Here is a 19,055-nt window from a genome sequence, read left to right as displayed (position 1 = left end):
ACATTGATTGTAGTAGATTTATGTCTAATTTGTAACATATGGTTTGTATCAAGGCCAAAATCTGATTGCCCACTATATTTGTCTGAGATGCAATCATGTACAAATAGTACAGAAATCTGTCTAAACTCCGTAGTTATTACTTGGGCAACTGGATTTTTCTGCCCTCTGGTAATAAAAGTAGTGAGCAACTAAATTCAAACATTTAACATTACTCTAAGAAACATATTTTCAGCCTCAGCTGATTAAATGGAATTTGATTAACTCTCTTACTTCCATCCTACTGAAATGAAAGGGCTTTTCTTGCAAGGATAGGGAGGAGATGGCAAGGACAATTATATGACAGTGCTTCAGTAAGGAAAGGGTTGCAGATGTGAAAGGAGCTGCTAATGATTCATAATTCTCCTTGGTTAATACAGAGCAAGTACTTGCTAATGACAAAGTTTCTAGTTTAATTGAAAGATTTAACTAGCTTCCTCCCTTACTTAATTCCACTAAGTTTTTGGGGAAGTGTTTGCACATGCATATAGTCGTATTGACCCATGCTCTGTCTTCCTATTCAATTCGCTTATCTTTCCCATGACACTGGCATTTCTGTTAAATTGAATCTAGGAAGCATGTACCTATCAAATTATGTTCTTTATCTAGAAAGTAAGAACTGTGTGATACTTTATGCACAGAAACAAGGTAGGAGCTCCCAGCGTGTTGTTCTGCCTTTATACTGTCCTTTAGGTATGAATAAGGAGTAGGTCTGATTTCCAAGAGAAGAGGAAATGCATTTATTTCCATTGTGGAAAACAGCACGAACATTTTTCAGTTAGCAAGTTTTCCCTTGTTCTGTGATCGCTTGGAAGAGAAGGCAGCAATTGGTTGCCCAGGCTGGGGCTGTACTCAAAAGCATCAGCTTTCAAACAGAAGAACAAACTATTCTTGCCAGAAGGTGGAATGTCATGTGGAAACATGGATGTCCAGAAAGCAGCCCCTGAAAAACAATTCTCCTCCCTATAATTTTTGCAAAGCCCTGTACATGACTTCTCTGCTCCCCATCTGAAGCCCTGAGCACTGTTGTGGCTCAGGAGAGCTGTGCAGGGCACTGCCTGCTTCCTTCACAAAGTCGCTAAGAAACTAAAAAAGTTGCTGTGACTTTGAAACCATTAATTTTTCCAGCTCCTGGCTGGGTAAAAGAAAAAAAAAAATACAAAAAAGTGTACAAGCCTTGTTTGCAGCAGAAAACAAGCCTCTAATGGAAGTGTGATAAACTCCCTTCCTTCAACTATTTCACTAACAGCCTTTTTATTCTAAAAGAGATTCTTTTGTGACACAGGCTTTTGCACCTATTTTTCAGCGTGTGCATTATATGCTATATCAAAGCACTATTTCCTTTTCATGTATGGCAAACTGTTTGGGACATGGCGGCTGGGAAGCCATTATAGAGAGACAAAAGGCTGCATGGGTTCCTTTTTGAACAGAAAGGACTTGATAAATAGCTTCAAAACTTTCAGATTTGTTTTCACACAGTTAGCCATGGCATTGGTCACTTACACTCCTGAGAGATCCCATTATTTAATTCTTTGCTTCTTTTCCAAATTAAAACATGCTTTTCAGAACTGTGAATGATGAAATTGGAAACATTTAAGCCTATTACCAGTACAGGTGACATCTTCAAAGCTTCTGGAAAGAGCCAGGACTTTGCTGTTTCATGATAACATTTTTTTGATATATATATTTTTTATTTTTTTTTTAACGAGCCACATGTTTGGTTTTGAGAGTTATTCAAACATTTCTTCTTCCCCTGGCAGAATACGTTTTTAACTAGTGATACTTCAGTTCTTGTGACAAACATATGTAGTGAAAGCTTTTTCAGGTTCACTATTTTCATAAGCAGAATCTGTAAAATCATTTTCATTAACTGTAGTTATTTAATTGATCAGCACTAAATGTATCAAGTAAACCACCACACACATGGAAAAAAGTATTTACAGAGCAGCTGTATACAGGCTGCCAGCAGCTGAACCTCTCTGCTTCCAGGTGTAACAGCTTCTGAAAGACTGGGAAAAGCTATCTTCCAAAATAATCTAAGTCATCTCTGGGATGATTCATGTGAGAAATTTCTCTTTGTGCTTTTTAAAACGTTTTAATTTCATTTAACACCAATGTTTGAAATGATGGACCTTTCTTATGTGACTATGTCTTAGCACTGAGACCAGGAAATAGCCCTCGATTACATCTTGCAAACTTCCAGAAAGGTAGTTCATCTGCTGCACTCCAAATCCACTGTAATCTCTTGAAAGTTCAGACAGGCATTCACCCCCCAGAGTTTTTACTCTTATAGTTTTCAGCCTTATGATTTCAACTCAGTGATTGTCACGTCTTCAAGTAACCACTCAGAAAAGAGTTCACTTTTCCTTGAGGCTCATGAGTATCAAACTCTGGTAGGTATCTAATTTGTTGGACCAGGCAGCTACAGATACCTGTGGGCAGAGGTGAGCGATTCTTTAAAAAGTTTTATGTTTTCAGCAACAGTATAGTGCTTTCTCATAAACAAAATCTGTTAATTCAGTTAACAAACTTGCAGAGAGAAACCTCATAGAGCAGAGGAAAACCAAGTAGAGTTTCTGAGAGTCTCTTAAAGGCTTCTACAAGGTGTGTTTAACCTTTGATCAAAAGTATTTCAGAAATGGTTTTGCAATTTTCCTTCTAAAAAGATTCACCCCAGTTTTATCTTTCACAAATGGGTGTCTCTTTTTCTAGACATAATTAAAGTACGATTTTGTTCCCATAAATCTGCAAATACCTGTCTGGAAAGCCTTATATCCCTTTTATCCTTCAGATAGTTTCATGTTCCACTGGACACACCCTATAAGCATTCTCCAGAAGCCCCTTCCAACCTCAGCCATCCTCTGATTTGGGATGTCCTCAGTAGCTTTTCACCACCCTTTAACATCCTGTAATCTCATTCAATTCTAGTCTCTCTGAATGCTTGTGGTGGTGCTTTATAATTGCTCATGTGGGTAAGGCAGCTGATGCACAGAGAGCAGGAGTTGGGCATCATGCAGAAAGGCAGGAAAAGAGAGAATCAGTCCCTGCATGAGGCATTGTTTTGTGGTTCACAGGCAGGGGCAGGTGCTTTTTGTTTAGGAAACCCATGAGAAAAGTGCCAGCAGCTCTCACAGCCACCCAGTGGCATAGCAGGTCCTTGCCTTTTGAACCAGGTGGACATAAACTGCAGACATAAACTAAACTGTATGTTTTGCTGTCATGCAGGTAGAAGCCAGCACAATCTCACACAGTCCAGACTTACTCTTTCCTCCAAACCAAAAACCACTGTGCTGTCTATTGCTGTCATTAATATTTGTTTGTGTGTTGTTGGTTGTTCTTTTTTTTTTTTTTTTCTTCTGTATAGAATCTTTAGTTGGTCTTGACATTTTTGCACCTGGTGGCAACAATGCTTCTTTTGTAGAGGATTTCTCTGGAATAGCCTGGCACTGTTTCACAAAACTAGCTTCTTTATTCAAGTGTCCAACCATCAGTCTCCCCAGCATAACTTCTTGCTTTTAAAATGTTTAAAAGGGTGAAAAATAGCCTTTGCCTCCTTTCTAAATCCTAGTCTTTGATCTATCTTATACATGTTAATGGGTAGGAAATTCAAAGCTGATAAAACACATGTTCAAGCTCTTCATCATATGCTCATAGCAATTGCTCAGAGAAATGCCAGTGCTACATCACCAGCTCTCCAGTGGCAAATATTCGTCACAGTCTCTGTTAACATAGCTGTCATCATTGTCTGCCAGTTTTCATAATTTTAATCAGAATAATCATATTTTCTTCTTCTTTTATGCAGAATATTTCAAGAATCTTACTACATACCATACCAACAGCTCTTTCTGTATGGTGTGAGCTCATGTTCTTTGCTTTTTATTTGTAGCCCCTGAAGCATCTGCTTTGTAATTCTGAATTTTTTTTTTGGTCATTTTCTTAGCTTTTTGGGGGCTGTCTGTCAGTCTCTGAGGAACTAAAGTGGTGTTTGTGCTGGCTTTTATACTTGCTCCTTTGATCTGTCCTTCAGCTTGATGTATCCAAGTGTCAGCCTAACTTCATTTTCCGGCTGAGGTTTTCTGTTACATTGAGGTAGCAATGCCAAGGCCCTTGGCATGTGATGGTTTTGGTAGTGATGCCTCCCAGGCTGCCTTTCTGTCATCAAGATAAAGCTTGAAATTGGTTAGGAAGATGTAATCACACACAAACACATGTGCTCATAAACTGTTTATTCACATCACCAAAAATCATCTTTCCTTATCTGAGTCCAGCTGCCTTTCAGCCTATGTAAAAGATCTCTCCTGTCCTGTCTTCTTCCCCTTCCCCTTCCCCTTCCCCTTCCCCTTCCCCTTCCCCTTCCCCGTTCCCTTCTTCTTCCCTTTCCCCTTCCCCTTCCTCTTTCCCTTCTCTTTCCCCTTGCTCTTCCCCTAATTATCACAGCAGAGATCTTCCTTTAGCTGAAATGCAGGTGACACTGTTACATAAAATTGCTCCAACCATGTCGATACCTAGAGACAAGAAAGAGCATTAATTTTATGAAACCCACTTCACCAAAAAGCCATTGAGGTGGTTATCTCAGCCTCATATTGCCAAAATACACACACACCACATATTCTCACTTGTTTTTTTTCCCACTGTTGAATACAAAAAAAAAACTTGCCTTATTGTCAGTAGCTTTACCTCTAAATGGGAAAAAATACTAAAGCTGTACAGCAGAGGAAAAATGTATTAGTACATATTGGACTGAAAAAGCAATTCACAAAAGCTACAGACATATGTACCTTTCCTACAGTATTAGGTGAAAAAAAATCCCTCCAGGAGTTACATAAACACTTTTTTCCTCCAAGAAAAATAAGGTCCTTTGTGTATATATGCCAAGAATGAAAGTTAAAAAAGAAAATTTAAACTAACCTTGGAAAAACTTTAAAATACACACAAATTTGTACTGTTTAGAAGGAAAATTTTAGTGTAGATAAACCCATAACTTAATTAGCACACAACATTTTGTTCCTATTCCTTAATAGCTCAAGTTACCATATTTACTCAGACTGACTGCTTAAAAACATACCCTTGAAGCAATGTTCATTACAGTCCTGATTCTGAGAAAGTACTATTGTGCCGTGACAAATTATGGCTTGACGTTACTGTTTGTTGTAAGCAAGGTATACTATTCAACAGAAGAAAAGGTTTATATACATATATATATACATATTCATCATAAATGCTTATGCTTATCTGATGCAGATATAATTGTATGCATATTTCAGTTTTGCATGTAAATAAATATATTCATCTTCTCTTCAGATGTATTGAGGCTGTCAAAAATTAATTTTTTAAAATATCTGTTTCAGTCACACTTCGAGATCTCTAGATCTGATTTTGATTCTTCAAACATTACAGACACTTCATATATACCATGTATACATTATATATCTCTCTGCTGAACATACTGTGCTGGGACTGAAAAGAAAAGGCCAATATTTTAAGGAGTTATTTTCCTATAAATATGTCTTTATGGAGACTTCTCTTGGTGCTATGAGTTAACCAAACATGCATAGCAAATCTGCCATTTGTTACATTTCCTTCCTCAAAGACTTTAAATCCAAATGTGTATGCATTTGATTTTTCAATTTGAAAATATTTGAAAATAGTTCTGTTGTGATTAAAATTAAAACTGATGAGAATGCTATTTTTTATTATTTTAACATATTTATATATTAAATATATTTTAACATATTTATAAACATACAGATGTGTTAGTAACATCAAGATGATGCAATTAAAATCAACGTTTCTGTGTTTTAAGAATACATAAAAAATACACAAGCCTTTAAATGACTGTTCTACAAGTCATAAAAAGTAACCATAAAAAAAGGAGTAACAATGCTTTCTCAAAATTTAGCTGTGCTTTAGTCCTGTAGTGACACAGGGTGTATTGACTTAAAAATGATGATGGAAATTCATTGGGTATAGCACCTCAGGCTTCAAAAACTGCATAAAAATTATAAAGGGAAACCAGAAGGTAGGTATAAAATATTTATAAGTGGAATTTATGATTGCAATGGAACTGTAACAAGGCAGTGTATACTTGTTACACAAGACCTGGCATGAACCTTAAATAAAATATAAACTTAATTACATAAAGCAGAATGGTAGAGATCCCATGAATTATCTTATACAAAAAAAAAAAAAAAAAAAGCCTTAAAATAATGAAAATTACAGAGGCTGTCTCTCACAGAGTCACGTATTATTTAAGGGCGTTGTAACTAAGGTATCAACAGCCCCATAAAGACATTTTCTATTAATATTGAATTTTTATTATATTTTACATCCAGTGTTGTCCCTTTAGCATTTTTTTCATATAAACCTCATAGATTTCTTAAAATTGGAAGCTTTTCTTAAGCTATGTTTCTGTTCAGTGCAGAACATGTGGTTTATATATGGTTTATATATTTGAAATGAGAGAAGAATGGCAATAACAGGTACTCAAGTCTCCAGACAGGTTTCAACAGTGACTCACTGTGAGCCTGTGAGCTAAACTCCACTGTGTTAAATACAGACATTTTATCATACACATTAACAAAAAAAATAATAAAATAAAAAAAATAAAGGCAAAACAAAAAAGCTTTCCTTCTGTTCTCTAAAACAAAATCACTCAAAACCCCAAAGTTTTGCTATTTTTGCCCTCAAAGTCCCATTCACACACTCATCATGACGCTGATCTTCTACATCTGTGTTACAAGATTCAGTTTTCAGAAGGCAAATAAATTTTATGCACAATCACTTACACAAGTCTTTTATATCCTTGGTGTATCACAGGCTGAACATGAGACTGGTACCATCCTCAAAGCATATCTCCCTCCTTTCAGTTCGGCTGTTTTTGCACACTGGCACTGGTTTAAGAGCAAGCACCTTTGCCATGCTCATCTCTGTCTGCAGAACTGCTGCTGGTGTTGTGTTCTTCAAAGGTTTTGGAAAATTATCATTTGATTGTTGAAAGACATAAAAAGGAAATGCCACTGAATCACAATTTTAGGATTTTATATAGTCACAGGCAATACAATTTTCTCTTTTATTTTGCCTATGTTATCCAAACCAGCCAACATCCTTCCGCTGTTTTTGTTGTTGTTGTTGTTGCTGGTTTTTGTTTGTTTGTTTGGTTGTTTTTTTGTTTTTTTTTTTTGTGTGTGTGTGTGTGTGTGTTTTGTGTTTTTCTTTGTTTGTTTGTTTGTTTTTGTTTTTGTTTTTGTTTTTGTTTTTTGGATTTGTACATTATAATCGTTCCCATTTCATAGTAATCTAGAATTTGAGTAATCATTTTCCAGTTTTGATATGTGATTGGTCCAGGGAAGAGACCAAGCCACACAGGCCCCCTGACCTGCTCATTGAAAGAACCTGGGATGCCCTTTTGAGTCTTCACATCCAGGTCCATCTGTTTACCCTGTATGCACAGATGACTGCCCAAGGAAGGTGTAGTTTGAATAGCTGTGTTGGAAAGTTGGTGTGTTGATTGGTAAAGATGAGGATTTACAAAACAGAAGAAAGCATGGTTTGGGCCATTCACCTAAGACTCCAGGGAATATAGTCAGAAAGCCCCTGCTTTATCCCTGTCTAAATTTTTCTGAGCCTTTTCAGAATATGCATTGGTGTGGATGTTTTGCTGGGGACACGCAGGCATGGGGCATCAGCTGCATGGCAGGGTCCTTGGGGACAAGCTAGTGTCCTGGGTCTCATTGTGCTCTTGTGCCCGGGTGTAAGGGGCAGAGCTGCCCTGATGCTGACACTTAGGAAGGTTTTGAAACATAGGATCATAGAATGGTTTGGGCTGGAAGAGACCTTAAATGTAGTCAAATTCTAATACACATACACGTGCATAGGTGTACCTAAGTGTGCATCTGTGCATACACATGTGCATGGAGTGCGCTTCTTGGGGAAAGGCAGTAACTCTGAAGAGAAACCACTTTCTCTACCTCCCAAAGACAAGTAGAGAGTAAAGACATTAAAAGTTGTCTTTTAATCCTACCAAAATCTCATACAGCAGAGAAGCAGCAGACTCCTACTGTTTTCAGAGGTGGGGGGGGAGGGTTGAAGACAGAGAACTCTGGGCCTAGTTTGAATTTGGGAGGTGGTGGGGACATCTTGAGATCCCACCTTCTTTTGTTGGATGGAGTCAGGCAGGACATGCAGGTGGGTCTCAGGATAACCTGGTATTGTTGGCTTCACAGGTCCAAGTACTCTGGTTACCCAAAACCTCAAGGGCAGCAGTCTCCTGAGCTCCAAGTGTGAGAGCCACACCAGAAGCTCATGCATGCCATGAGTGGCTCAGGAACATGTATGAACCAACCTAGTAGAACCACAAGAAGGACCATTAAAACCAAGCTTCAATATTCTAATTCTTCCCAATAGTAGTTTTCCATGACTGTGGACAGCTAAGAATGATGTTTGAATAAGATAGGACAGTTCAGTAGCTGTAATGAGTCAGACTCATTTACTGGTTTTACTGGTTGAACTCTTGCTACCATGAGCTGAAGGAGAAACTTTTCTGCCACGTGGTTTGGCCTCACTTCTTTGGAAGTAATTCAGCAGTCAACAGTGGCAGTAGTGCTCTCTGCCAGGTTTGATGACTCTCCAGATAAGCTCAAGGGGGAAGAAATCTCAAGATATATGAGAAAGTGTAGCTTGTACTTGGGTAACTATATTTATAGCTTCATCAAAACATGTTATATCATTAATTTCAGCTTCACTATTGCCCTTTAGGAATGGACTTACCCCTGCTAGGAGTTCTGCAGAAGGTCACAATCTCTCTAAGTCTTCCTGAGCTGGATGCATGACACTGCAAATGTAGCCTGGCACAGAATGAAGCAGCAGCCACGCCACTCAGGGCAGGGTACCAGGTCACCATCAGCCGGTCACTCAGCATAGTGGTCTATCTGTGGATATGACTCAGCCCTAACAGCCCTGGAGGCATTTCCAGCTTTACGACTCCCCAGAGCACTCAGGATGCCCAGGCAGGAGGTGCAGCACTCACAGGCACCAGGAACATCATGAAACAGAAGAACAGATAGCACAAAGCAGTGCTGCTATAGCCATACGGGCCCTGCCTTCCCAGCAGGCTGAGCCCTTCTCCACCATGGAGCTACCTGCACAACAGAATACCATCGCCAATGAAATACATATCATGGCACACTAGGCTGTCCCTGAGAAAATATTATTTCATTAAATATAATTATTTAATTAATATTAGGACTCAGGACTCAGCTAGCTCATTTTTTCCTCTGTATTTAGAGAGAAGGTCAAGAAGTTGAAACAAGTGTTTCTGACAACACGTGTGACTGTAGGTGTGTCACCACAGAAATATGTCTTTTTCTTCTCTTTTTGGGAAGGACTTTTTGTCCTCCTTCCTTTACAATACAGGACTCTATTATAAGCTTGCTGTCACAAGGGGAATGATGTGAGGTGGTTTGAGAGTGTTCCTAGAAGCGTTCCTGCTGGTGACAGGATTACTCCAGAAGAACTAGTTTTGCTAGGACTACTTATCCTGCTCAGAGAGCATAAGAATAAACTATTATGGCAGAAGTGAATTTTGCCACATTATTAGTGTCTTGACACTGTGGGAACAGTACAGGACATTTTCTCAATAAAGTCTTTCAAGTACAGCTTCTCTTAGAGTGGTTTTTCCTGCCTCTCTTTTAGAGGCACACCATACCCTTACAGAAATAGCTCAGCACAGAATGTGTACTGGAAGAAAGAGGGTCAGCGTCTTTGCAGTTATCCAGGACTTCCTATATTTCTCTTATCTAATTACAGTTTTCTTAATCTCCTCATTGTAGTTGAGTATCTTGGTCATATTTAGTTTGGTTTACACCTTTCCTGATCTTCAAACATTTCCTTGTGATTGTTCCACTGGTGAAATTCAGCATTTCCCCAGTGAGTCATGACCAAAGTAGAGTTGATAAAGTAAAACAAGGAAGAGAGTTAATCAAATAAACAGAAAATGCAATAGGAATAGAGCCACAACACAAAGAGCTCTGATTGTAGGTTAAACTGGAAAGCCATTTCATGAAGATATTTATATTTCTAGCATCGCAATGACTCATTATTGTTGCTATAGCGTTACCCCCTCTTTCTACCCACTTCCTCTTTGTGGGGAAGGCAGGAGCAGTGAGCTGTACTTCTGATAGCACACATTCAAAAAGGAAATGAAACCTCTCAGGAAAAAAAAAAAAAAAAGAGGTATTTTGCAAGACAATAGAAAGACCCAATCTCATGATCCAAAATGAAATGTAAAATCTATATGTCTGTCCTAGCCTTCCTACACACAAATTATATTTGGTGCTTCAGGCTTCATTCATGAAGGATTAGGACTGATGAACAGTTTCTCATAGTTCTTCATGGCACCATGAGTACCAGGATATGAAAACTGGAAGTTTAACTGGTATAACCTGTGAATGTCAGAAAATCCAGAATTAACACATGCCAAACTGTGCACCACCAGGCAGAGGAAGCAAGTGCAGTAATGACGTAGGAAAAAAATGCTTGCAGCAGTTGGTAGCTTTGGAGTAGTTTGCAACAGAAAAGATGAGATGAACCCACACTGGCCTGGAGTAGACATCTGGATTTGCCAAGGCCATTTGCTGTGGCCTCCTGAGAACACCAGGGCAAGGGTGGCACAAGTCCCCTGGGCTGTGCCCCGTCAGGGGAATGAGATGGGATGGGGCTGGGGGACGTGGGCAGGGTGAGAATGGCTGGGTGGGACCACTGCATAGCCTTGTCCTGGCGCCCAGCTTCTGGAGGCTGGCGCTTGTTATAAATAATCTTTTCTAGATTTTCAAAGGCTGATAAACCAGGATATTGAAGAAAGAAAGTAGAGAAACTGGATATTTTGTAGGGTTGATTAATTATAGCAAGATAATGCTTGTTTCCTCTTGTATTTTGATATAAACCTGTTTCTGTTAGATTGAGAACAACATTTGCTTAATATTGGTCAATACTCACCTTCTGTCAGATTATTCATCTTTAGGAGAGCTTCCTGTTGGACACAAGTCAAATTGACTATTGATAAGAATTACAGCTGCTTTCTTTTCTTTGGTTATCCTTATTACTCGCTTCAGGAAACCATGGAATATGATCATATTACACTGTCAATATGTTTACAATTCTTCTATCATTCTTTTTCTTAAGTATCCCTGTATCCTTTTGGAAAAGGCATACAATATACTCTGAACTTACAGGTGGATTTTAGAGCACTTTGAAATAACAATCTTCAAGACAGAATTTTTGCTGCCAAGATGAAATCTGCAAAATTGTTTTGCGTAGGAGGTGTGTGGTGCTTTAGAAAATTTTTATTGACTCTGCTTGGAGTTTGAATTCCTTCCAACTTCTGCAAACGTAGCTCTGCTACAGAGAAATTCAGAATTAGCGTGTATATTCAGCAAAGAAAACTAAATTCTTTTTTAAGCACTATTAAAAAAAGAAAAAAAAGACAATAATTGAAGGAAAATTGAAACTACAAGGAATGTAGTCGCTCAGTCTCGCTGAATAACATGAAATATATCAGGCTATAGTAATCAATGGATCATGGGTCACAGGCAAATCAGTACTGTGCTGATTTCAGAATAGAAATTTGAAATTTGTACTTCATTGCCATGCTGCCATACTTAGGATTTGTCATGTGTATCTATCAATGTTAATAACAGTGCCATATCCACAGATACATCCAACAAATCCATTGAAACACTCTTCGGTAGTATAAAAACATTTGTTTTTTCCAACTCAAAATGATGTGATTTTCGCTTGATTGACTATAATCTTGATTTCTACACGAAATAACTCTTTTTCAAGAAATGTCACTCAACTTATAAAATAAAGTTCATTAAATGTCATCAGCATCCCTCATACTATAAAAAAAAATGTTTATCACTAGCATTTTTTTCCTGTGGTTCCTGTTTTTATTTCTTCATCACAAGTAATCTTGTGTTTTCAAATAACCTGCAAGTGTCAGCCACTGCTTTTATTTCCTCTTTCATCTGATTTCATAATTTCATTCTGTATTTGCTTCTCAGTCTGCAGTTTGGCTTCTTACTCTTTCCCTATTCAGCTGTATGGTTCACACTGCTGTTCTAATTGCTCTCTAAGGCATTTCCCATCTATATATTTGCCGTTGGTTTCTCTTCTATGGGTCATATTGGAGTAACCTCTTACAAATTGTTAGGAGTGAAGTTTTTCTTTCAGGACTTATAAAAGAACTCAGACATGAAATTGCTGCTTAACTAAGTGTGATTTATAACTTAAAATCATTTTTGGTGCAAGGAAAATAATAAATAGCAAAAGTGACAACAGTTTTTAGAAAAGGATGCAAAGATGTTCCTAGGAGCCATAAGCCACAAAGTCTGTCTTCCATAGGGGCACATTGGGAAACTGTAAAGAAGAACAGAGCTAGTAGGAGTTTTGATAGAGATGATGGAGCTTTTCAGGAGGGAAGTCATGTCTCACAAAAATTACAGGTTACCTAGACATTGAAGAAGCACTCTCACAAATGTCCTCAGCAAAGTCTCCAAAGAAATAAAATTCTGCTGGGATAAAAAGTAAATTCCTATCACTGATAAAAAACCATTAAAAAAAAAAGTCTAGGTATCATTATTCAGTTTTTGAAATGGAAGCACATTAACAGCAGGGTCTTTGAGGCTCTATGCTGCTAGCTGTACATTTAACAGTCATAAACAATGTAAGACAAGATAGATAACATTTACATAAGATAGAGAAGTATTCAGGGTAGGCAGCTATAAACTTCACTGTGAAGAACTGCAGGTGGATATCATATTACTGAATAACTGAGTAATAAAATGACAGATGAAATTCAGTGGTGACAAATACAAAATAGTGCACATGGAAAAAAATGTTTAATAACAGCCAAACGCCCGTCACTTGTTGAGCAAGAAGTCTCATCCTCTGTGGGTAGGCCTCTAAAAACATCAGTTTGGTGGTCAACAGCAATTAAATGGACAACCAGAAATTACTATGAAACAGAGCGCAAAGCAGGACACATCAGTATGTCCTGCATAAATTCATTGTACATTTACATTGCAAGTACTGTGTATAGTTATTTTCCTGCTCCATCTCTGAAGGACTGTACTAAGGTAGAAAGAAACAAGCAAGGCAGTGGGACTGGTAATATGTCTGAGCAGATAGAAACTAAGGACTAAATACTATAGAAGTCCTCAGACTGGAGAAGAAGTGGGAAAGAAAGAAACAACAGAAGTGTATAAACTCAGGCGGTGAAGTGAGAAAATGAGCAGAGAATGATTATCACTACAGCTAACAATGCAAAAGGTAGGAAACCTGAAATGGATTGTCAGGTAGGAGGTTAGACAAAGATTTCTTTTCCACAAACCATAATTAAATTGCAGAACTTACTGCCTCAGGAGACCCAATGTGTAAATTATTTGAAAAAGAATTTGACAAGATTGATGGATAAATTATTAAATGTGATGTCCTGAAAGCCTCTAAATTGCTGAATCTTGGGAAGATATGCCAGGGAAAGATGACTCTATTCATACTTTCTTCTTTATTCATGCTTCTTTATATCCTTTCTCTGAGCATCACACACCCAGTGCTGTCAGAGGCAGGGGTCTGACCCAGCTCTGTGGCCCTGCAGCTTGGCGCTGCTCGCCCAGGCTCCCACTGAAGTCCCAAGCCCCAGTGCAGCTGGCACCCCTCAGCTGACAGCCATGGCCTCGCAATGGCAAAGAAATGCCACGCAATGGCAAACAGCAGACCTGTGGGTTTCCTGGGATGGTGCAGAGACCTGGGAAAGACAGCAGGCAGATCAATAGGTGTTCTACAACTGCGCCGAGATTTCAGTTCCAAATTGATGTATTTCAGATACTCAATTAATTATTTTGGCTTAGAAATGCTGCCTCAATCAAGCATGCCAGTTGTACTTTGGACGCCTCGCAGCCCGTGTCCCCCTGGCTCAGTTTGGCACACAGGCAGCATCAGGGGTTGTCAAAGAGAGCCTCACTTCTATGGAGACACCTGACAGGTTGTTCTTTTTGTTTTGTTTTGTTTTGTTTTTTAACATTATATTTTGGAAGAAAAAAAAAATGCAGTATTTCAGTTTTAAGTGCTGTAGTGTTACCCCAGACCTCACCCTCCTGGTCTATAACCAAATTGTCAAAAAGGCATTTTGCAAGCAAAGCAGGGAATCCACATCTTTGGACCATTGCACTGTAGGGTATCTGAGGCAGAAGAGAGAGGAAAAATATGTTTTTGCTGGTGTCCCATTGAGCAGATGTGATGGATGGAGACACCTGCCCCAGGGCAGGCACCTCTCCTCTCAGAGACAAGAGCTCACAGCCCCTCCGATGCTGAGTAATGTGCATGACCCCAGCACGCAGCCAACAGGCTTATTTCAGTGTCTTTTGATTAGAGGGCAGCGTCTGATGTGAGAGCTTTCACTGACTTAATGAAGGAACTCATTTAAGCCATAGGTCTTCATGCTTGGCACAGCACAGTGTTGTCAGCAGTTTTACTACAAGAATGAATCCCATTATCACGTCTTTTTGTCTGTGAATGAGCTTTATTTTTCCTTATACAAATTTGGAAACAAAAAAGAGAGAAGCAAAGCAAGGAAAGCAATTTATTCCCAGGTAGTGTTTGCAGAGCTGTTGTATGAAAAGGGGTTTTGAAAACATTAATTTATTTAGTAGAGATTAGTGAGATTTCTGGCTTGATGGCCAGTGGAAAAAATGGGAAAAAATTTGACCTGAAGTTGTATTGGAAAACATAATGAAACAAATAATGAAAGTTTTGGTAGGTTTAATTTGACACTTAGTGAAATGCTGCATTACATTTTAAGATTATTAAGCTTTTAAAACTCTGAAATGTATTGCATTTTTTTCCCATTTGTTTTACTTCAAACTGAGAGATTTTAACCAAAAGGTGACCGATCTTTCAAAATGAAAAGTTTTGCCACAAAAATACCAAAAGAAAACAGTCTCTTTCATTTCAACTGGTTCAGCCTTTTACCATTTTGCACTCTTGCATTTCTTTGTTGAAACAGTTCACCAAATTTACTTGGATTTATGAATAATTTCAAACACCCCAAGAGTCCATTTGGAGAAAAAATTACTTATTGTCAGTCAAGTCCTAGTCTGTAATACAATATACCAGATTAATTTTAGCTGTGATGGTCAAAGTTGAACAGACTCAGTGTCGTCCAGTACTTGTAAATACAAGACATTTCAAGAATTAACATTAGTTCTGTGACTAAAAGCTTATAGGTCACTTTTGACAAATGGTCTTAAAAGGAAAGTGCTTCTAAAATTAATATCTTTATTGTAATACTGCTTTTAGGTTTCCCATTTTAGTGCTTCTCTGGAAATGTTAGCATTGATTGCTCCATATTGAGATTTGTAAACAGAAAAGTGAATTTAAAAAATACATTTTCTCCAGAAGGTCAAAGCAGCTGAAGAGGAGGAACTGGCACCGGATAGAGCCACACTCAGGCTCGCTGCCTCCTGGATCAATGTTCTGCATTTTGGCGTATTTATAGCTCACTGTGCCTTTCTTGCCATGCCTCTTTGGGTGCCTTTGTGAAGCCTTTGTTGGTGGGTCTTTGCCCAGGCAGATGTGAGCTCAGAGACCACTGAACCTGAGCCCCTGACACGAAGTGCCCACGGGTGGGGACGAAGCAGCCAAAGGCATAATGCCACGCTGCAGGTGTGAGCACCGTTTGCCATAAATGCATCTCTCTTGCCAGAGCTTTTACTGTACAGCATCTGGCACACACGCTGATCCCCGCTGCCAGCCACCTTGTGCCAGAGGCTGCCCAGCTTCCGTCTCTGCCCAGCCTGGATGTGGCAGCCCTCCCCTACCTCCCCGCCGCCGCTTTGGGCAGATCCCACCGGCTGCAGAGGTTCCCCTTGGCTGTCGGTCTTTGCGTGTCTGTCCACAGGGTGGAGGTCATGACTTGCATATAACAGGCTGCACAGAAAATAAGTCAGCATCAGAACTAGGATTAGAGGCGGATCGGTTCAAGGAGAAGGAGGGGAAAGCAGGTGGATGGAAACATTTGTGTGCCAGGAGGAACAATGGCAAAAAGCTGTCATGAACAACATTTTGTCAGTTTGATTTCTCTATTGCCCTGTTTCCTACTACAGAGAGCAGCAGCCCAGCTCCCTCCAGCAGAGAAATTTGACAAGGAGGCTGGAGCCTCCTCCAGGTCCCCTGGAAGCTGGGGTTTGGAGTGTGTGTCTCAGAGGGACACTACTCTGCAGGGCAAGAGTCATGCAGAGGGGTGAGGACAGGGGCTGTCACCTAAACATATGGGAGCAGAAGCAGCCTCCGAGAGGGATCTGTGCTGGTAGCAGGTCTCCAGTGGTGGGAGGAGGACTGCAGTTCGGAGCTTTGGGAAACACAGTCTCTTCACACTGTAGTTGTCTATCTTCCAAGCACAAATGTGTCACACTTCAAATACAATTTCCTTTATTTCCCAGAGCCTAATTTCTTTATTTTATAATTAGCATCTCACAACTGCAAAGTGAGGGAAACAAATAACTCTGTCTCTTGTCCGACATGATTTTGCTGTTTTCTACCAGGATTGGCTTAATTGATGAGCTATTTTATCCCTTATTAATCTTCTCCAGACCCTAATAAAACAGCAGCAAACTTATTTATCATGCATATTACTCTAATTTACTCAGTGTTGTTCTGGACATGCTTGTTCACTTTTTATTCTTCAGCAACCTCTTGGTAAAACAAGTAGGTCTTAACGGCAGTTTTAACCAAATCAAAATTGCTATTTGCAAGCTGTGGGAAAGGAGGGAGATAAGGGAAACCTCTGACCTGAGAAATTCCTTGACAGAGAATGAGACCAGAGGAGATATTTGTTAGGTCCCAAATACAGATTTTAGCTGCAGAGAAGGACATGGACAAATAAGAAAGCTTCATCAATGCTGACTTAAAAGAGGCCGATAATAAGCAGTCAACACTGGGGTTGGACGTGATGCTGGGTGCCCATGTCCCATCTGTGCCCACAGTTAGCTCAGTGAGGCACAGAAAGGCTTCGTCTCGGGTTGTACGGCTCTGGTGGGGACAGACTCCTGTGCCTGTGAGGTGAGAGTCATCCTTGGATTGGATCCCCTGTGCAGAACAGCATCAGAAGGAAGGAGCAAGTATGATAACCCCAAGGCTAGAAATGAACCAGGGTGCAATGGGGAACAGATTGAGCCTACCAACCAGATGAAAATCCAGACCTTCAATAACCTCTGTTTTCTTTCCTTTGTGTTTGCTCTTGCTTGTTTCATTCTGGTTCTGGAGGAAATGCATGAACTTCCTTCCCCTTGCTGCAGGGAAGAGGTGAGCCTCAAGCAGGTAACAGTTTGGAAGAAAGTCCTTTATCTCCTCAAGCTGAGCTGTGCCACAGGGATTTGCTGCCAGTTCCTCTGTCTAGCCTGTGACAAAGCTTCTGATGTGATAACTAAAGGTTTATTTTTTTAAAACCCTTCTGTTTTGTCTTCCAGGGTTTGGCATGACCACCCCAGCCACTGTTGGAGGCAAAATTTTTCTGATATTTTATGGCCTTATAGGATGTGCAGGGACCATCTTGTTCTTTAACCTGTTCCTGGAGCGCCTGATCACTGTCATAGCCTATGTCATGAAGTCCTGCCACGAGAAGCAGCTGAGGAGGAAGGGCGTCCTCCCTCATGATGGCCGGCGAGGCTCGGGGACCTCGGAGGCAGACAGCCTGGCGGGCTGGAAGCCCTCAGTGTACTACGTCATGTTGATTTTGTGTGTAGCATCACTCATCATCTCCTGCTGTGCCTCTGCAATGTACACACCAATTGAAGGGTGGAGTTACTTTGACTCACTTTACTTCTGCTTCGTGGCCTTCAGCACCATTGGTTTTGGTGATCTGGTCAGCAGCCAGAACACCCAGTATGAGAGCCAGGGCCTTTACCGCTTTGGCAATTTTGTCTTCATACTCATGGGGGTTTGCTGCATCTACTCCTTATTTAACGTGATCTCTATTGTCATCAAACAATCCATAAACTGGATACTAAAGAAGCTGGACTGCAGGTGCTGCCATAGATGCCAAAGAAAATTATTTCGGTCACGGAGGAATGTGGTAATGCCGGGGAACATGCGCAGCCGGAGAAACATCTCCATCGAGACTGACATTGTCAACGAGAGCGACACAGATGGGCGCCGGCTGTCAGGAGAGATGATCTCCATGAAAGACTTCCTGGCCTCCAATAAAGTGTCACTGGCCATCATGCAGAAACAGCTGTCGGAATCTGCCAATGGCTACCCGAGGCAAATGAGCACTAATTCAAAGCAAAATGGATTCTCTGGTGGGGTTGGAGCCCTAGCAATTATGAATAACAGACTGGCAGAGACAAGCGTGGACAGGTAAAACAGTAACAGAAATACCAGTGACACAGTGTGAAGCATTTCAGCACATACGGCAACAACAGGCATCAAATGGAAGTAGCAAGGGAGAGTGTCACCAGAGGGTGGGCTGCACGTGACAAGCATACCTTCTGTTGGAAGACCTCTCACACACATTTTTTGGGCTGCCACTTAATATCTTGGCTCTTTGAATTGCACCAGTCTCGGCCTTCCTTCTTCCCCTTCCTCCCCTTCTTCCTCTTCTTTCCATTCCTCAAACAGACTACTGCAGGAGAAATTCTGTTTAGCCTTCAGATCAATTTTCCATGCCCTGTACTTCTCCATTTATGTGAAATACAGATTTCAGGATAAAAAAATCGGTGGTATTGGAAGAAATCAAGAGTGTCTTCTGGACACATACTTAATTCAATGATTGTTTTGAGCTTTCCGTCTTACACTTTTCATAACTGTTTTCTGAAGGTATCTTATCTGAAACCAAAAGAGGAATCATTATAAAGCATACTCTGTCCTTCTACAGATTTAATTTAATGGAATAGAAAAACAATTTCCTTTTAAATATCACTTCTTAACATGTGTTCTTGTGAAATATCTAGGCTCGATGTTGTGAAACA

At 40.0% G+C, this 19,055-nt stretch overlaps 1 protein-coding gene across 1 annotated transcript in view; it reads left to right on the top strand.

Annotated features, from left to right (window-relative positions):
- The window catches only part of KCNK13 (potassium two pore domain channel subfamily K member 13), a 62,476-nt gene extending 43,623 nt beyond the window's left edge, over nucleotides 1-18,853 (top strand). Inside the window, exon 2 of the mRNA XM_032187890.1 lies at nucleotides 17,556-18,853. Within this exon, the coding sequence (XP_032043781.1) occupies nucleotides 17,556-18,448 (893 nt within the window). The 3' untranslated portion in view covers nucleotides 18,449-18,853. The remainder of the gene's footprint in view (nucleotides 1-17,555) is intronic.
- The last annotated feature ends 202 nt before the right edge of the window (nucleotides 18,854-19,055 follow it).

This window comes from Aythya fuligula, chromosome 5 (genome assembly GCF_009819795.1).
Source record: "Aythya fuligula isolate bAytFul2 chromosome 5, bAytFul2.pri, whole genome shotgun sequence".
Taxonomy (NCBI): domain Eukaryota; kingdom Metazoa; phylum Chordata; class Aves; order Anseriformes; family Anatidae; genus Aythya; species Aythya fuligula.
The sequence above is the reverse complement of the archived record's forward strand: the minus strand, read 5'-3'. Positions and strand labels throughout refer to the sequence as shown.